This window comes from Vanessa tameamea, chromosome 28 (genome assembly GCF_037043105.1).
Source record: "Vanessa tameamea isolate UH-Manoa-2023 chromosome 28, ilVanTame1 primary haplotype, whole genome shotgun sequence".
In the NCBI taxonomy this organism is placed as follows: Eukaryota; Metazoa; Arthropoda; class Insecta; order Lepidoptera; family Nymphalidae; genus Vanessa; species Vanessa tameamea.
The window spans coordinates 1104714-1121178 of record NC_087336.1 but is presented as its reverse complement, the minus strand read 5'-3'; the positions used below and the strand labels follow the sequence as shown (position 1 = coordinate 1121178).

The 16465-nt window shown below is 34.1% G+C and overlaps 2 protein-coding genes and 1 long non-coding RNA gene across 3 annotated transcripts in view; 2 read left to right on the top strand and 1 right to left on the bottom strand.

The window, feature by feature from the left end:
* The window catches only part of LOC135194223 (uncharacterized), a 131105-nt gene that overhangs the window by 8945 nt on the left and 105695 nt on the right, over positions 1-16465 (bottom strand). The window lies entirely within an intron of this gene.
* Positions 307-5998, top strand: LOC113396808 (uncharacterized). The gene is made up of 5 exons (XM_026634871.2): positions 307-396; positions 1249-1401; positions 3490-3575; positions 4229-4376; positions 5499-5998. Exons 2-5 carry the CDS (start codon positions 1291-1293, stop codon positions 5922-5924), a joined length of 771 nt encoding a protein of 256 aa, XP_026490656.2. The 5' UTR covers positions 307-396; positions 1249-1290; the 3' UTR covers positions 5925-5998.
* LOC113396750 (uncharacterized protein DDB_G0286591-like) lies at positions 7129-12954 on the top strand. Its single transcript, XM_064219385.1, has 4 exons — positions 7129-8589; positions 8665-9691; positions 11230-11554; positions 12638-12954. The coding sequence occupies exons 1-4, from the start codon at positions 7194-7196 to the stop codon at positions 12932-12934; spliced, it is 3045 nt and encodes a 1014-aa protein (XP_064075455.1). The 5' UTR covers positions 7129-7193; the 3' UTR covers positions 12935-12954.

The window sequence follows — 16465 nt, the reverse complement described above, 5'->3', positions numbered from 1 at the left end:
GACGTAAACTCTCACTAAGAAAGCATTTTTAGAAGGTTCAATTTCAAGGGGAAATGGGAGGCGTAACTTAGTATGATTTTTACCCATACTAAGTCGGGAAGGGTAGTTAATGTGAGTATGTCTCAAATATCAAAATCAAGAAACTACTTTAATTAATTCAATGGAAGATTAAAGTTAAATTTTAAGTTTAAATTTTTCCTGCTGACTCTACCAAATCCTTCATTCTGGATTCCACGAATAAATAACGCGACCCGTTTGACGTTTATATAAGACAGAAATAGAATGAAAATTTTTGCATTCCAATATATCTCGCACGAGTAAACGGTGGCGAGCGAAATTTTTAATTTTTACTTTTTTTTTAATCTGTGATTTTATAAGGGATTAGTGTTGTTTCGGGTAAGTCCTTATTTGTTTGTTGTTTATTGAAGTGTTTGTTGGTTTAATTAATAATCTTAAAAAATATAAATAATATTTAGTTATTTATATCTGTACAGTTTGTTGAAAGCTGTCATAAAATTACTAATTTGATTTTGATACGATTTTCAATACGTGATTTCAATTATTTAATTTTCGAATTTTAAATATTACTTATAGTCTCGAATTTGAATATTTTTTTTAGTTTGATTTAGAATTACAATTTGATGATTTAAAAAAAATAAAAAAGAATGTTAATTTTTTTTTATATTTTTAGAAATTGAGATTAATTGTTCCATTAAAATAGTTTTATGTCAACATCATCATTGATATTAATTTTATAAATGCGAAAGTAACTCTGCCTGTCCGTCTGTTGCTCTTTAACGGTCAAACCTCTAAACCAAATTTGAAATAAAGCGTGGAGTTAATACTTGTTGACTTCCAGATAGGATATATTTCATACATATATATACATCAGTTAAATACTAACAGGACTGTATTTTTAAACGTTGAAAAAGAGTAACTACTGAATTTCTTGCCGGTTCCTCTCGGTAGAATCTACATTCCGAACCGGCGGTAGCTTCACTTGATATAGTTTGTTAAATGACGATTCAAAAGTGCTTGTAAAAGTCTACTTGAATAAAGTATATTTTGATTTTGATGATATTTGGTATGAAGTATACTTAAACTTCAAAGGAAGACGTAGGCTAGTTTTATGCCTAATACCTAAACCGCGAGCAATACCGCGTGCAGCAACTAGTATTTCGATTTTATATCAATTTTAGTTAATTTTAAAATGAGTTACAAATACGTAATACACAAATTATTTTTCAGGTAAACAAAATATTTTAGATTTTTAGTTGAAAACAAAACAAAATGGCGACAATATTACTTCGAAGTGTGTTATTCGTGATATTATCAATTTATGTGTTCGGAGATGAAATTGAGATGGAGGTGCAAAGCGGAGCGATTATGAAGATGCTGAGGGTAAGTCTTGTACCTTGAATAATACTTTTGAAGTGTCTGGGTAGGTACCTACTGATCAAATATTCTACCGTCAACAGAGCCGTCTCAAGCTATGCTGGGGCCCTTGGGCACCCATGAATTTGGGGCCCTTTTGGTAGATGTTTACTACCATGTACAAATAATATGCTTATGGCCTTAAGTATAGTTTCAAATAAACGGTGCGGCAATTTTCGTATATTCGTAGGAAACTGATTGGTTGTACATGGCTTCTTCTTACCCCTATTTTATAGCCTTTTTTGATAAATATGTTACGTTATTTCTTACAAATATATAACTTTAGAAAATAAACATAGCAGTCAATGTGAGCACAAATTTGTGATGGAAATAATTGGTTCTTCAGGGCCCTCACAGGATGGGGGCCCTGGGCACGTGGCCCATGTGCCCTATGGTAAAGACGGTGATGACCGGCAAACAGCAATACTCAGAATTGCTGTGTTCGGGTTTGAATATGTTAATACTAAAAAAACGTGGAGAAGTTTCTTAGTAATGCCTAACTTAGTAAAGTACTGAACCAATATACAAATCTATGTTACCGGCTAACTGTGACGTTAACACTTCTAATAATAGAATTCTCTATCAGCACACGTGTTCCCGTCCTCTTATAAACTTAATAGACCTGAGGGATCTTACGGCCGCCATGGCGAGAACCACTAGTGCAGTTCATTCTTCCCGACTCCCCTCGCACTTAACATCCGGTGGATAGGTGGAGGATTATACTATATATAATGTAGCACCTTTCTGGAAAGGCTTTAGTATATAATATTAATAACTAAACTTTGCAGTTTTACCCGCTTTTAATTTAGAGACGTGACCATGGGCCACCTGATAGTACTATAAGTCACCACCGCCCTTAGATATCGCCGTAACAAATATTAACCATTTCTTACAACACCAATTCGCCACTAAAATTGGGACGTGAAATTTTATATACCTTGAGTCTTTTATTACACTGGTTTTCATCTTTCAAAACGGAACACAAGAACGTCAACTACATTGGCGATAGAATATATGATTAAAGGGTACCTAACCAGAACGCATCCAAAGGCACAATGCTCCACTTCTAGGTGGTACAGCATTGTGCAAACTTTAACTACGTAACCAATTGTTTTGGGAGCTTGTTATCAACAAACCACAATTAAAAAATGTTAGTTATTTTGAAAGCACTGATATACAGTTAATTTTTTTTTCATTAGCATTGTAACCGTTGTAAAATTTTGATAATCGAAAAGTAACTGAAACTTATACTGGATTAAGATCATAAGGATGTATATCCTTGACTTGATTTATGTCTGGAATTATGCCTGGAATATAATTTACGTCATCGATGTCCAGTAAATGGTCATTAATGATTTATTGGTGTGATCGTTCTAGTAGAACTTGATTTTGAGGCGGTGAAGGAAAACATCGTGAGGAAACCTGCATGTGTCTAATTTCAACGAAATTCTGCCACATGTGTATTCCACCAACCCGCATTGGAGCAGCGTGGTGGAATATGCTCCATACCTTCTCCTCAACGGGAGAGGAGGCCTTAGCCCAGCAGTGGGAAATTTACAGGCTGATTATGTTATGTTTATGTATTATTATGAGTCTTAATAATAAAAATCGCCGTTGGACATTACGACAGTACTAAAATTACATTTTTTTTTAATATGACCCGTGTACTTTATGCTAATAGTTACTAACAATGTAAAGTATCTATGGAATATCCGATATGAACAGCTTTCTATTGATCATGTTCTTCGGGCAATTCAAGGTAATATAGCTGCTATTGTCCGGAGAACAACATATAAAAAGTGATCGAAAAATCGAAAATTCCATCCGTAACCGAAACATATTTTGGGCAAAAACCTATAATTTTAATATATATTTAAATCCTTTATCCCTTTTGAATGTTTTGGATCTCTATGAGTTTTTTATACTTCCGTCTACATTTGTAATTTTTTTGTATTTTTCTTATATTTGGAAGGTATGATAGTGTTTAATAAAGGGTGACATATACTGAGATTGATTGTATTTTTGAATGGTTTAATGTTGAATTTATGTTTACAGGAAATGGTCAACCAGTCGAGTTCAGATTCATTGAATTTACCGGCAAACTCTACGTCTATCAGAGAAAACATAACCGATACATTCAGGTGATGGAAATATTCATTTTTGAAATAAGAACATTGAGTGTCATTATTATTATTTTGTAAACATAGTTAGGCGGATAGGGAAATGGGCTCCTATATAGTAAGTCACCACTGTCCAAAGACATTGGAGACGTGACCAACTTCAACCATTCCTCCGCCGACGCGCTACCAACCTCGAGAACTAAGATGCAGCAGCCTGTAAATTTCCCACTGCTGGGCTAAGGCCTCCTCTCCCTTTGAGGAGAAGGTTTGGAGCATATTCACCACGCAGCTCCAATGCTGGTTGGTGGAATACACATGTGGCAGAATTTCGTTGAAATTAGACACATGCAGGTTTCCTCATGATGTTCTCCTTCACCGCCGAGCACGAGATGACTTATAAACACAAATTAAGCACATGAAAATTCAGTGGTGCCTGCCTGGGTTTGAACCCGAAATCATCGGTTAAGATGCACGCGTTCTAACCACTGGGCCATCTCGGTTCTCACACTAAGTACTAAGTATAATATACATACACAAGGGGGATACGAGCGTGGGTTAGAAAGGACATGAGGCTAGAGATCTAAGATATCATCATACCCTTTTCGTCGTGGAAGTCGGTTTTGCTCCCAAGAATTTATTACATTCAAAATATTCATGATTATTTTCCTTTACAGTTGCGAGAATCGAACTTACGGCTACTACGCTGATGTGGACAATGACTGTCAGATCTTCCACGTGTGTCTTCCATCGCAGACTCCCTCAGGGCGCAACGTCACCTTTAAATGGAGTTTTATATGTCCCAAAGAAACTGTTTTTAATCAGGTAATTATAATGTTGTAAATCGCAGCCCAAAAGACTTGGAGATTATTCCACCTCGCTGTTAGTGATGCTGGTTGATGACACATGTAGCCGGATGTGATGATACGTGGAGGTTTCACCATGACGCTTTTCCAGCGCGGATATCAAAAATAAATAATAATAACAATATTAATTTTTACGAACAAAAACAACCGACTTCAAGTAACACTCCGAGAAAAAAATTTAACTAATAAAATAAATCATACTGTAGTGGTATTGTACACGTGGTTGGAGCGAAGTTGCTTTGTTATATATTCTTTCGGTACATAGTTTTAAATAATAGATATAATATATAACAGAAACAGAAAAACAGAGACGGAAATGTCATCAGGAGGGCTCATAATGCTTTTTCCTTACGAGACGATTTCTGCCAGTTCACTTAACTGTAAGCCGCTTAACAGAACTTCGTTCCAAAAAAAAAAATGGCTTTATAACGGAAGAAAAAAATTCAACTGAATTGATCACCTCTTTCCCCTTTGAAGTCGGGTAAAATTTGATTGACTCACAAGAGTCAGTACAGTGGAATTATTTATGAGGCTGCGTTATACTTATCAATAAACAAAAACTTATCCTGATGTTCATGGAAAACATTCTTTCGAATTAAAATGCAGCTCAAGTAACAAAGTTTATCTTTAAAGAATACCTTATGTGATTTAAATCAGATACACAACGAATGCTAAGAAATCTGAACGTAAAATAAAATACGGCTGCTATCCTCAGAACAATCTCACCGCAGCACGACCGTGAAATGTCAGAAAGTCATATCCGACATTGACTATGTAATGACTACATTTAAGGACACGCGCATCAAAATTGCATATCACCATAAGTTTCAATAAATCTCGAGTGAGATACGAAATCAGTCTTACAGTATAGCTGTTTGTAATTCTTTTTAAATATTTTCTAGAAGAAATGTTTTAGTGTCACGTTTTAATAACTATAGCAGATCATATTTCTGTATGCATTTAAATGTTAGTAGCAATTATTCCGAATTACGCCTCGTGGATATTACAATCCGTCAGGAAAACGAACTGTTTCATAGTTAGAAGTATTACCTGAACTAACAATTGTTTTATTATTTTCTAGGAAGTGTTAGTCTGCACACGAGAAATTGATTCGATCCCATGCGAAGAATCACCTGACTTCTACGATCTGAACATGGAAATAGGTAAAATGGTTAATCCAGAAACGATAAAAGAAGAAGAAGAACCGAAAAAAGAAGCAGAAATAATACCCACAAAGAAAGAAAACCGACAACCCAGTCGTAAAAAGCAGAACATAATCATGCAAGCATTATTACAAGAAGCTGAACCAATAGAACAGCTAATAGACGAAGTACTAGTCGATGAAACAACTGTTAAATCGTATGAAGAATTGGAGACGAGCGAATTTAAACCTCAACTCGAAGAGCCTAATGTTGAAATCGACGAAAGAATCGGTACTGAGAGAAGTCTAAAGAGAACGGGAAGGAAAATTTCGAGGGGATCAATGAAGTTCAGATCTGATGTCTGATTTGATTTTAAAGTTATTGATAATTTAACGCAATCTGCTATCATGTAAATAGACGATACATTTAGAGAAAATATAGAATGTGAAAGTAATATTTTCGTTGTTTTATTTATTATTTAAAATGTATTGCTGGTTTATGTAGTAACTGATATGTTGAAAAATGGTTAGATCATTAATAAAATAATTTAATCGACATTTTTTACGTTCATAAACAATATTTTCAATTATAATGAGACAGATTTTTTTATAGTATTTACATATATAATTTTGTTTAATGGAATCATAGCATAGTTAAAATTAATTGAAGAATTGCTAGGAAGAAACGTATAAAAAATTTGCTGTATAAATTAAAACAGCTGGAAATTGAGCTACTGTTATCCATAAAGATTCACTTTATGTGAGTTTTTCTTTTTAACTATGATATACTAATTTCTGCCCACGACTACGCTCTGGTTTGTGTTTGTAAATGATATACAAGTAATTATATTACCATTATTAGTGTTCGCCTAGTGCTTAAAATTTGATCATAATTATAATTGACTACATAAAAGCCTGAAAACTTTTTCTTAATTCCAAAATATTTTCATTCACACCGACAAAACATTAGGTTACTATTAAACTGAATTTAAAGTCTCTAGAAATAGTATATGCTATCAAAATAAACAATACAGAGATACATAACGAAGTGCGCAGAAAATCGAGGATATTGTACATGGAATAATCATTATTCTCCTGCCCTTATCCCAATTTTTACTTGGGGTCGACGCGGCATGTCTTCTTCAATACTTCTCTGTCGGACATCATCTAACAAATAACATTCTTTCTAACCATATCGTCTTTCACATCCATTCCATCGTTTCTTTGGTCGTCCCCTACGTCTATATCCATCCATATCCATGCTCAAGACCTTCCTCACAACATGGTCCTCATTCCTCCCCATAACATGCCCATACCATGACAGCCGGTTTCCACATAGCTTCTCTTTACATTCATGAAATAATATCATGTGGATATTAGGTTTCCAAATTAACTCATAAAATTTTAATTATCTAATGTAATTAATCTATTTTTCCTAGTAACACAAATCACGAATAACAAATAAAAATGCTTATCGAAATATAAAAACAATTTTCTACTTAACGTTTGAAAATAAATTAAAAATTCAACGCATGATTAACATTACAAATAGAATTTCAATGCATAAATTAGTTAGCTACGTTATTCCAAGGCAATGATATATTTAGAAAAAATGACTTAGAATTAGAAAACAAAATGATGAAAATATTCCTGATCATATTCATTTTTGAATGTGCCCTCGGTGATGAAGAGAGTTACGAGAAATTTATCGATCTATTACCCGAGGAGGAAAAGCGAGAATTTTTGGATCGGGTTGCGAGAAGGATTCTAGAAGAAATAAATACTGATAATGTACCCGATAAATCACAGGTTGAAATCCCTGATGATCAACTTGAAGTTCACGATGCGTACGTAAAAGACATTCTAAAAGAAGAAACGGATCGTTTAAAAGATGAAAAGAAAATAGGAGATTCTGTGAGAATGGAGGAACCTAGTGATGATGGTGATAATGGTGATGATAATAATAGGCATATAGATTTGACTTTACGCACTGGAAAGAGATCAAAGAGAAAAAATGTAGATCATGAATTGGAAACTACAATTGAAATGCCTTTTAATGTTATCCCAGTTGAAGATGTTCATGATAATGAAACAAACGTTGAAGCTTCAAACGAAGAATTAAAAGAAAAATCTATTACAATACGAGAAACTAATTTTACAAGCAATAATAATAAAAATGAAAGTGATTTATCCCTTTTCTTAGTTCGAGAAGATTTACCGCAAACTTTAAATAGCAATCTACGAAAAACATTTCTAACTGATAATATTGATACAGAAACATCAACAAATGATACAAAATTTGATAATAATAGTTTAGCAAAAGAAGATTTAAATATGAATAGTGAAATAACTATGTTATCATCTAAAAAAGAAATAGATAAAACAACGAGTGAGTATATTAAAAAAGATGAACCTAGTGACAATGAAAGAGATGATTTCGAAGAAGAAGTAAGAACAGATGCATCCGCAACTGTTGGTAGCAATATTTCAACTACAGCATTTACGATACACACAATTATTTCAAACGAAAAAACAAATTCGAGTGACTTTAAAACTGTTACCGTCCAGCAAATGGAAACAGAAAACACTTCTGAAATCTTCAATCATCCATTTCAAAGAATGGGGGCGTTAAATATTAATGAAAATGTATCTAACGTCGTTGATACAACTACGATCAACATTGATGATCTTAAAATTGATAGTTCAATTCAATTAACTACATCGCCAAACGACATTTCTAAAGTAAACCATTCTGATAATATTACAAAGATTCTTAAAATTACTAATAATGAAGAAACTCAAGCTACAAATAGTATTTTAAATTCCACTTCAGTAAGAAAAACTGAGGACGTTGAAAGTGCTGACCTAATAAATGAAGAGAATAATTCGAATTATAAGATTGAAGATCCTAAGACAAGATTACGTTCAGGATCAGAAGACATAGAAGATTCAAAGGAAGATAACAAGGTATTGATAAAAAAATTACACAATAAAACTGGATTAGGAAACGAATATGAAGTATACGAAATTGGTAAGTTAAATACGACTAATCTATATACAATTTTGATTTGAGATAGTTTATTAAGAAAATTTGTTGTTGTTACAGCTCCAGAAAAAACCCCATTTACATTGATAAATAATGTTAAAATAAATGAACAGCAACACTATGTACCGATATACGAATATGCTCCTGAAAAAGCTTATTTCAGACCATATGATAGATTTGGGCCAAACATTGAAAGTGTTGAACAAGAATATATACAAAATTATAATAACATTCGAGATAATATAGACGAAGAGAATACTCATGAATTTATTGTACCAAATAAACGAAGTCGATTTGCAAGCTATAATAAGAATAATCATAGGCCATATAAAATACAAAACAATAATTTTCCAAATAATAAAGGAAATTCTAAAATCTATGGTTTCATGAAACCTGTAAATTATTTAAATCAAAAAATGTATTACAATCCATACGATTATTTTGATCTGGATTACAACAATCGTTATAATGGTAGATCGTTTTTAAGAAAGAGCAAATATCGATCGAAATACAAGCCATTTCCTAATTCAGATGAACAGGATCATCCTTATAATTCAATATACAAAAGTAAAACATTAAAAGATCACGTCGGTGCTATCAGAAATATATTATACCTTCAGCAAGTGTTCGGTTATGTGCCAACGATAGATAGGGAGAACCGCAAATTTGATGAACGATCTAAGAAAAATAGATATGAATACTTTTTCGAAAATCCTCGAAGCGATGACATTGGTATAGATTACTATTACGATAGAGATATAACGAAAAGTACAGAAAAATCAATCAGAGGAAACATATCCAAATTCAAATTATTTAAAAAACTAAAAAATAAAGAACCAATTAGAAATTTGCAAACAAATATAAATTCTATCAATCAAAAACAAACTTCGGGCTTGAGTAGTAATGAAAATGCAAATAAATTAAACGATATACTAGAAGATGAAAACAAATTTAGTTCATTTTTCGATGCACTTTTGAATGTAACAGAAGATAACATAAGATTTGATAATGAGGGTTTACAACATTATGATTGGTTGAAAACATCAGTAGATATTCAATCAGCAGTAAGAAAGTTGTTGAAATTAGCGTAAGTAACAATAATATAGATCAAATCAAATCAAAATATACTTTACATAAATAGGCATTCGACCGATTAAAAATGGCGAGAAATTCAACAGTTATATTAGTTATATTATTATATCGCTTAAGTAACATTTAATATATTTGGTTAACTTTTGGGCAAGAATTGAATTTGTATTTTTGAATTGTAGCTAAATCTATAGTTTCGAACACTGATAGCACGATGAACGAAAATAGTGCACTGATTAGTGGACTAAGAGATTTATAATCAGAATCAAATCGTGATGTGGAGCAAGACAGAGTTGTACTGATAACATTTAAGCTTATAAATTTTCAGACAATTTAAGTATTCATCGAAGATACTCATAATTAATTTTATAATGTAGCATCAAAGATAAGTAGTGAGGATGTAGGCACGACAACAGCCCAAGGGGTCGCTCCTTCGACTTTTTTCATCGTTAGGCGACCAGTAAATTGTTTATTTTTTTGCGCTATTTCCGCTTAAAATGGTATATGGTTACCACAGTCTTGTATTATTTAATTTCATAATTAAATCAAGATGGGTGCTCTTAAAGTTTTACATACTTTTACAACCAATATTATAAATGTGAAAGTAACTCTCTGTCGCTCTTTCACGGTCAAACTAACCAATCGAATTAGATAAATATTGGTATAAAGCAAGCTTGAACTCCAAGCAAGGACATAGATGGACAAAGGCATACCTTTTATGCCTTTTTTTTTTTTTTTTTTGTTTTTTTTTTTTTTGTTTAACGAGGAGGAAATGCATTTACGCATGCCGCCCGGTCGGGGGACCGGGACGGGTATGTGGGACTCAACCGGGGCCTAATGCCCCGTGCCAGGGCAGATGCCCTGTCCTACCCACTAAAACCATCCTCGGGTTTCCACCATGCCGCCGAGTGGTGAGGCCACGGGATCGCCAAGGGCATGCAACCGCGACCCCACCAGCGGCAGCCGCCGTAAGGCGGCTGAATATTCATGGAAAGCGCGCCTAGTGCGCGCCTTCCCCCTCATCCTCCATGTGGGAATGTGACGAACCCCCCCGAGTCCGCCACTGGAGGCTGGGCGTCAACGAAGCTGACGCCCTGCGGCGGATAAGATGGTAGGCTCCGCCGCTGACCGCCGGTGTAAAACACCTGGGAGGCTCGAGTAGCGAGCCCTCCCACTCCCTCCCAGCCAACGAGGCCACTCACATGGTCCGCCCTGACGCCGATCAGGGACGTACCAGGAGCGGCCCCGCGGCATCCCTCCCGCCAGTCTTAGCCGCGGCCGACGAGCAAGCTCAAGCCGGCCCCGTTGCCCAGGGTACACCACGAGGAGGTGACTGACATGTACCCCTACTTTTTATGCCTGTGATAACCTCTAAATGCGAGCGAATCCGCAGGCAACTGGTAATAACATAAATCACAATAAATCAATCTGCTATTCAAAAAATAGTTGTTTATGATAGTTGGCGAAAACAATATTCTAATTCAAAAGTCATACAATATTTCTTATGTATTATCGTTCATAAAATTATTTTTTCAGAGAAAGTCTACAATACGCTGAACATATACATCCCAAAGATCTTGAACTTTTGAAATACAGCTTGTATCAATTTAAATCATCCCAAGTGATATTACGAGATGGCCCAAAAAAGAGTTTTGGTAGAAATGTTAAAAAACGAAAACAAAAGACAGGTATCCTGCCCAAAGGTAACAGAAACCGAAACAGAATCAAACAGCCCTTGAAACTTTGGAAAGATTTCGCGAAGTATTTAAGAACTGCTAATAACGATGGCAGTGAACAAAAAATGACTCTTTTGTATGATTTTGAAGATTTCCTTCAAAAAGTACTTTATTATTTGAACGAGGTAAGTAGTATTTTCAATAAAAAAGCTAGAAATTTATCATTAAAGGTTTCTCCTTTGTAGAGCGGGATGTTACACGCATTTGGCAGAATGTCATTGAAATTAGACACATGCAGGTTTAGAGTTGATTCATCTCGCAATCATCGGTTAAGATGCACGCGTTTTTATCACTGAATCATTTCAGTTTCCATTGTTAAATTATAGGCTTTTGTACTATTTTATTGTTGATTAACTACTGACCGATTTCGACCACGACAGCCTTGTTACACGTAAGACATATTCTCATTGTTACCTACGAGATGTATAATTGTGGATAAGTAACAAACATAGAACACTCTCTATTATAAACATAACGGAATGGGACGGAGACAACAAGGATTTAGTTCAAACATAGGACTATCAGTTTGAAGTGCATAACAAAGCAAGCAAGAGTAAGTGCTGGTGGGCTTCTACTGAGAAAATTTACTGGCCTAAAAGCGAACCATACAACTTGTATTCCGTATATATGGCATTTAAAGATTGGATTTAAAGATGTTTGACGATAAATTTAAATATTTTGCCTCTCGAAAAATCAGACTAATGTTAAAATAGAAAATCTGACTGATAATCCAATCCTGATAAACCACTGATTGTAGTGAAACTTTGACGCATTTATAGGTTTGAGTCCTGGAAACGAATACAAAATAGTTCTTTATTAGTTCTCATCGTATGGTATCAAGTGACATGGTAGAATATACCAGTGGTTATTTGGTAGGTGGTGGTGGCTTTTTGCAAGCCCGTATCCAGCCCAGTCATCAGGCATTCTACCACCACGAAGAAATACTTAATATTGTTGTGTTTCAGTTTCGGGCGAGTTAAAGTGTTACTATAGGCACAATGGACAAAACATTTGAATTACCAAGGTCGATGGCATTATAACGAATTGGTGATTGGCGTTATAACGAATACAGAACATTTCTTACATTTGGCACTTACATCGGCACTTCCCATCAGGCCCAAGTTCTCGTCCGCCAAACTATATTATAAAATAAACGAGGAGAGTTATTTTAATATGCAGTCAATGATAAATACATTTTTAATTTCCAGTTCCACGATGCTGTTAAACACGTAGCAATTGTGACGAGGTTCCAAGACCAAAATTGGTTTTATGACCTTAAACAGATATTCTTCAAAAATGCCACGAGAAAAGAACTCGGACAGGTGATACTACATCTGAGCCTGGTTAATCTTCTGGATCGCGTCGAGGAAGACGCTGTTAATGGATCAGAAATCAATTTTAGGGAATTCGTGGAGAATAACTCGAGAGCTGTTAATAACACTAGGAAGGAATTTATATTCGTTTTGCGTATTTTAAAAGAATTAAGTAGATTAAATGTTTATTAATATATTTTGTTTTAATATGTTATCGTGATTAAGTTCTCCTACCAATCTGGATCGCAGCGGCCTTTCAAGAAAGAATTTCTCGGCAAAAAGCTCAGTATCAATAAAAAATTAGAATTTTTCGCGCGTCGTATTTACCATTTCATCCCTTGTACCGCTAAACAGTAATATTTAGTGTCGATGTTTTCCAGTTTGAAGGGTGATTGAGCCTGCGTAGCTAGTCACAAGGGAAATCAGGGATTTAAGGATTTGGTAACACTTCAATCATCAGATATTCCATCGCCAAGCAGCAATATTGTTTTTTTTAGTCTCGTGAAACAAGACATTCGTAGATAATGTCGAAATATCGAGCTCCACCAAAAAAAAAATGGTAAATACTTGTAGTAATAATTAGTATTGTTCTGTTTCGGTTTGAAGGGTGAGTGAGCCAGTGTAACTAAACACAAGAGACACATCTAAGTCATCAAGGTTGGTAGCACTTTGGTGATATACGGAATCGTTAAAAATTCTTAGTGTCAGTATCTATGGGCTCATAAACAGTTCTTATTGCCTACGTATTATAAAAAAAAAAAAACAAATTTCAAAAAACGAACATTATAAATAAAATTTATTTATTTATTTTTCCTAAAAACAATAGTAACTAGGACTATATTTAAAATTCCATAAAAAGTTATACATTTAATAAATTATTTTGTTTTGTTTGAACAATGTTATTTGTTTGTAAAAATATTTATTTTATTATATAACATTTCGTCTATCTACAAAGCGTCAAAACTGGATATCTTGGATAACCGTGTGACATTGTTGAATTCCCTGGTTTTCCCATGGAGTTATTAAGTTATATAAAAATATATATATCTCAATAAATATATACGCAATAGACATAAATATATTTAAAACATTGTATCAATGCCCCTTTTTTTAGGAATTACTAATATTCCTATTTACCGCTCTATCTAAGGGATGTGAATCAGACTTGTAGCATTTCACATAGCCCTTAAACCATTGCGCAATGGACGCTTCGTTATTGATGTTATGAATTTGTACAAATACGTTGAAAAGCAAAATAATATAGAAACTCAAGCATTATTAAAAAAGGCTTTCGGTATTCAACGCTATATAAACAATAAACTAACTTATATAACGAAAATTATCTTTGGATTACGTATTTAAAGCGGAAATTATATGTTATTTATAACAGTATCTCAATATTACCAACGTTTCAATGATGTTTTATATAATATGGCGTAAATAGTCTGCCGCCATTTGGCACTTGTCAAAATCGCCATCTTGTTAAAAGCCGATTTTTGTCCCAGTGATCACGGGACGATAGCTGCACGTAAAAAATCAGTTATGGTCTCATTTTGAAGAGCTCCGGCCGTAGACGTGCAGAAAAATAAAGAGGATTCTTGATTGCAATTTAATAAATTGTTATGATTTACAGAAAAAAAAAAATTATAAAGCGGAAAAAGTTACTGGACGGTCATAGAGAACTAATGTATTTGACATTAAAAAGTTCATTTAAAAAAGGTTTCATCAGTTTACTATGAAATGGAATCAAAATAAAACCTGTCACATCTTTTGAAATACCTAACAAACGCGAAGTTTCACGGGCGACCCAATAGTCTGTATAAATGCATATCAAAATGGCGTAAATATGTACAGAATTTAGTTTCCACAGAAAACGTTTCAATAGGAACAATTAGTGCTTTAAAGTGGATTAATAAAGGCACCGCTAATTGACGTTACAACGTCTGAAATGACGTCATGACAATTCCATAGACAAAGTTTCTGTGACGCAAATCGACGGTGTACAGCGACCGTTATATGAAGCTATTCTATGACACCAATGCTGGTATTAAAATAATTGCAACTGAAATTAGGAAATATATAATACTAATTGTTGCGCGTGGCTTCGCTCGCGATGTAGGGGTTGGATAAGTTTTAGGTATAAAAAGTAGCCTATGTCCTGTTCATACAAAATCTCATCAAAATCAGTTGAGCATTTTGACCGTGAAAGAGCAATAGACAGAGATACTTTCGTATTTATAATATTAGTATTGAATAGGCCCGATTGTGTTTGTAGACCAAGCACCGATCGTTATAATCCTCAACTAATTTGATATAAAAAAAAATTAAAAAATCCACAGCCCGTTGCAAACCTTCGTCTGTATATATATTTTGTATTAAGTCATTGTTGTTAATTTATCAACGGTACTGTAAACATTTAAAAGATTATACAGCTTTTATTATATACTATACGGTATTTTTTTTATAATTAAGTATTTAATAAAATACAATTGTCTAATTTCAAATTGGCAATATTAAAAACTTGGTGCAAGTCCACTTGGGTACCACCCACTCATTAGATATTCTACCGTCAAACGGTAATACGAAGTATTGTTACACTGTAACTACAGGCACAAGGGACGTAAGATCTTAGTTGCCAAGATTGGTGGCGCGTTGGTGATGTAAGGAATTGTTGATATTTCTTACAGCGCCATTAGCCGGTGGTGACCACTTACCATCAAATGACTCATTTGATTCACTTCCTAACTATATAATTAAAAAAAGGTGAGTTACAATGGAAATTATTTTCACGTAGAACAATTCCTAATCACTTAAATTAAATTATTTGAAGCCGCGAGACATTGTTTTTGAATAGAAACATTTATACAATATATAAATAAATTATAATTCTCTTTATACGATATTAAATTAAATTATTTAACTAACAAGTGAATGTAAATTAAAATTTATTGGTAATTATTTGCTGATGATGGCACAGTGCTGTGCGGGAATGTTCCAACGCTCAGCGTCAAAATTAAAGTAACTAAGATTGAAATTTGAAAATATTTTTTATAATGATGGCAACCATGTGTGTATGACTATAATTTTGTGCATATTCTTTTAAAAACTATAATATTTTTGAAATTAGCACATTATGAAAAATCGTTGAGACTAAATTTTAATGATGCACGCACATCGTGACATTTAAACTACTCAATGAAGTTGCTCGCTGAACCGTCAACTATTTTTTTTTTATTATATCGAGCAAATAGGTCACCTGATGGTAAGTGGTCACCCGCTCAATGGCGCTCCGTGGTCGGCGCTGTAAGAAATATCAACCATTCCTTACATCACCAATGCGCCATCAACCCTGGGAACTAAGATGTTAAGTCCCTTGTGCCCGTAGTTACACTGGCTCACTCACCCTTCAAACCGGAACACAACAATACTGAGTACTGCTGTTTGGCGGTGGAATATCTGATGAGTGGGTGGTACCTACCCAGACGGGCTTGCACAGAGCCCTACCACCAAGTAATGTCCAGTCGGTCGAAATAGACACCTTCACATCTTATCTTATTGTATAATGTTTATTTTATTACAAATTTAAATGATTTGTGAGTTTCATATTAGTCGTGTAATGAAGAAAAATATACATTTGCGTGCAACAAAAACTATTTAAAAAAAATACGTTCCAACTCACGTAGGTACGAGCATCTTTATAATTTTCATTTAATCTCTTATCTT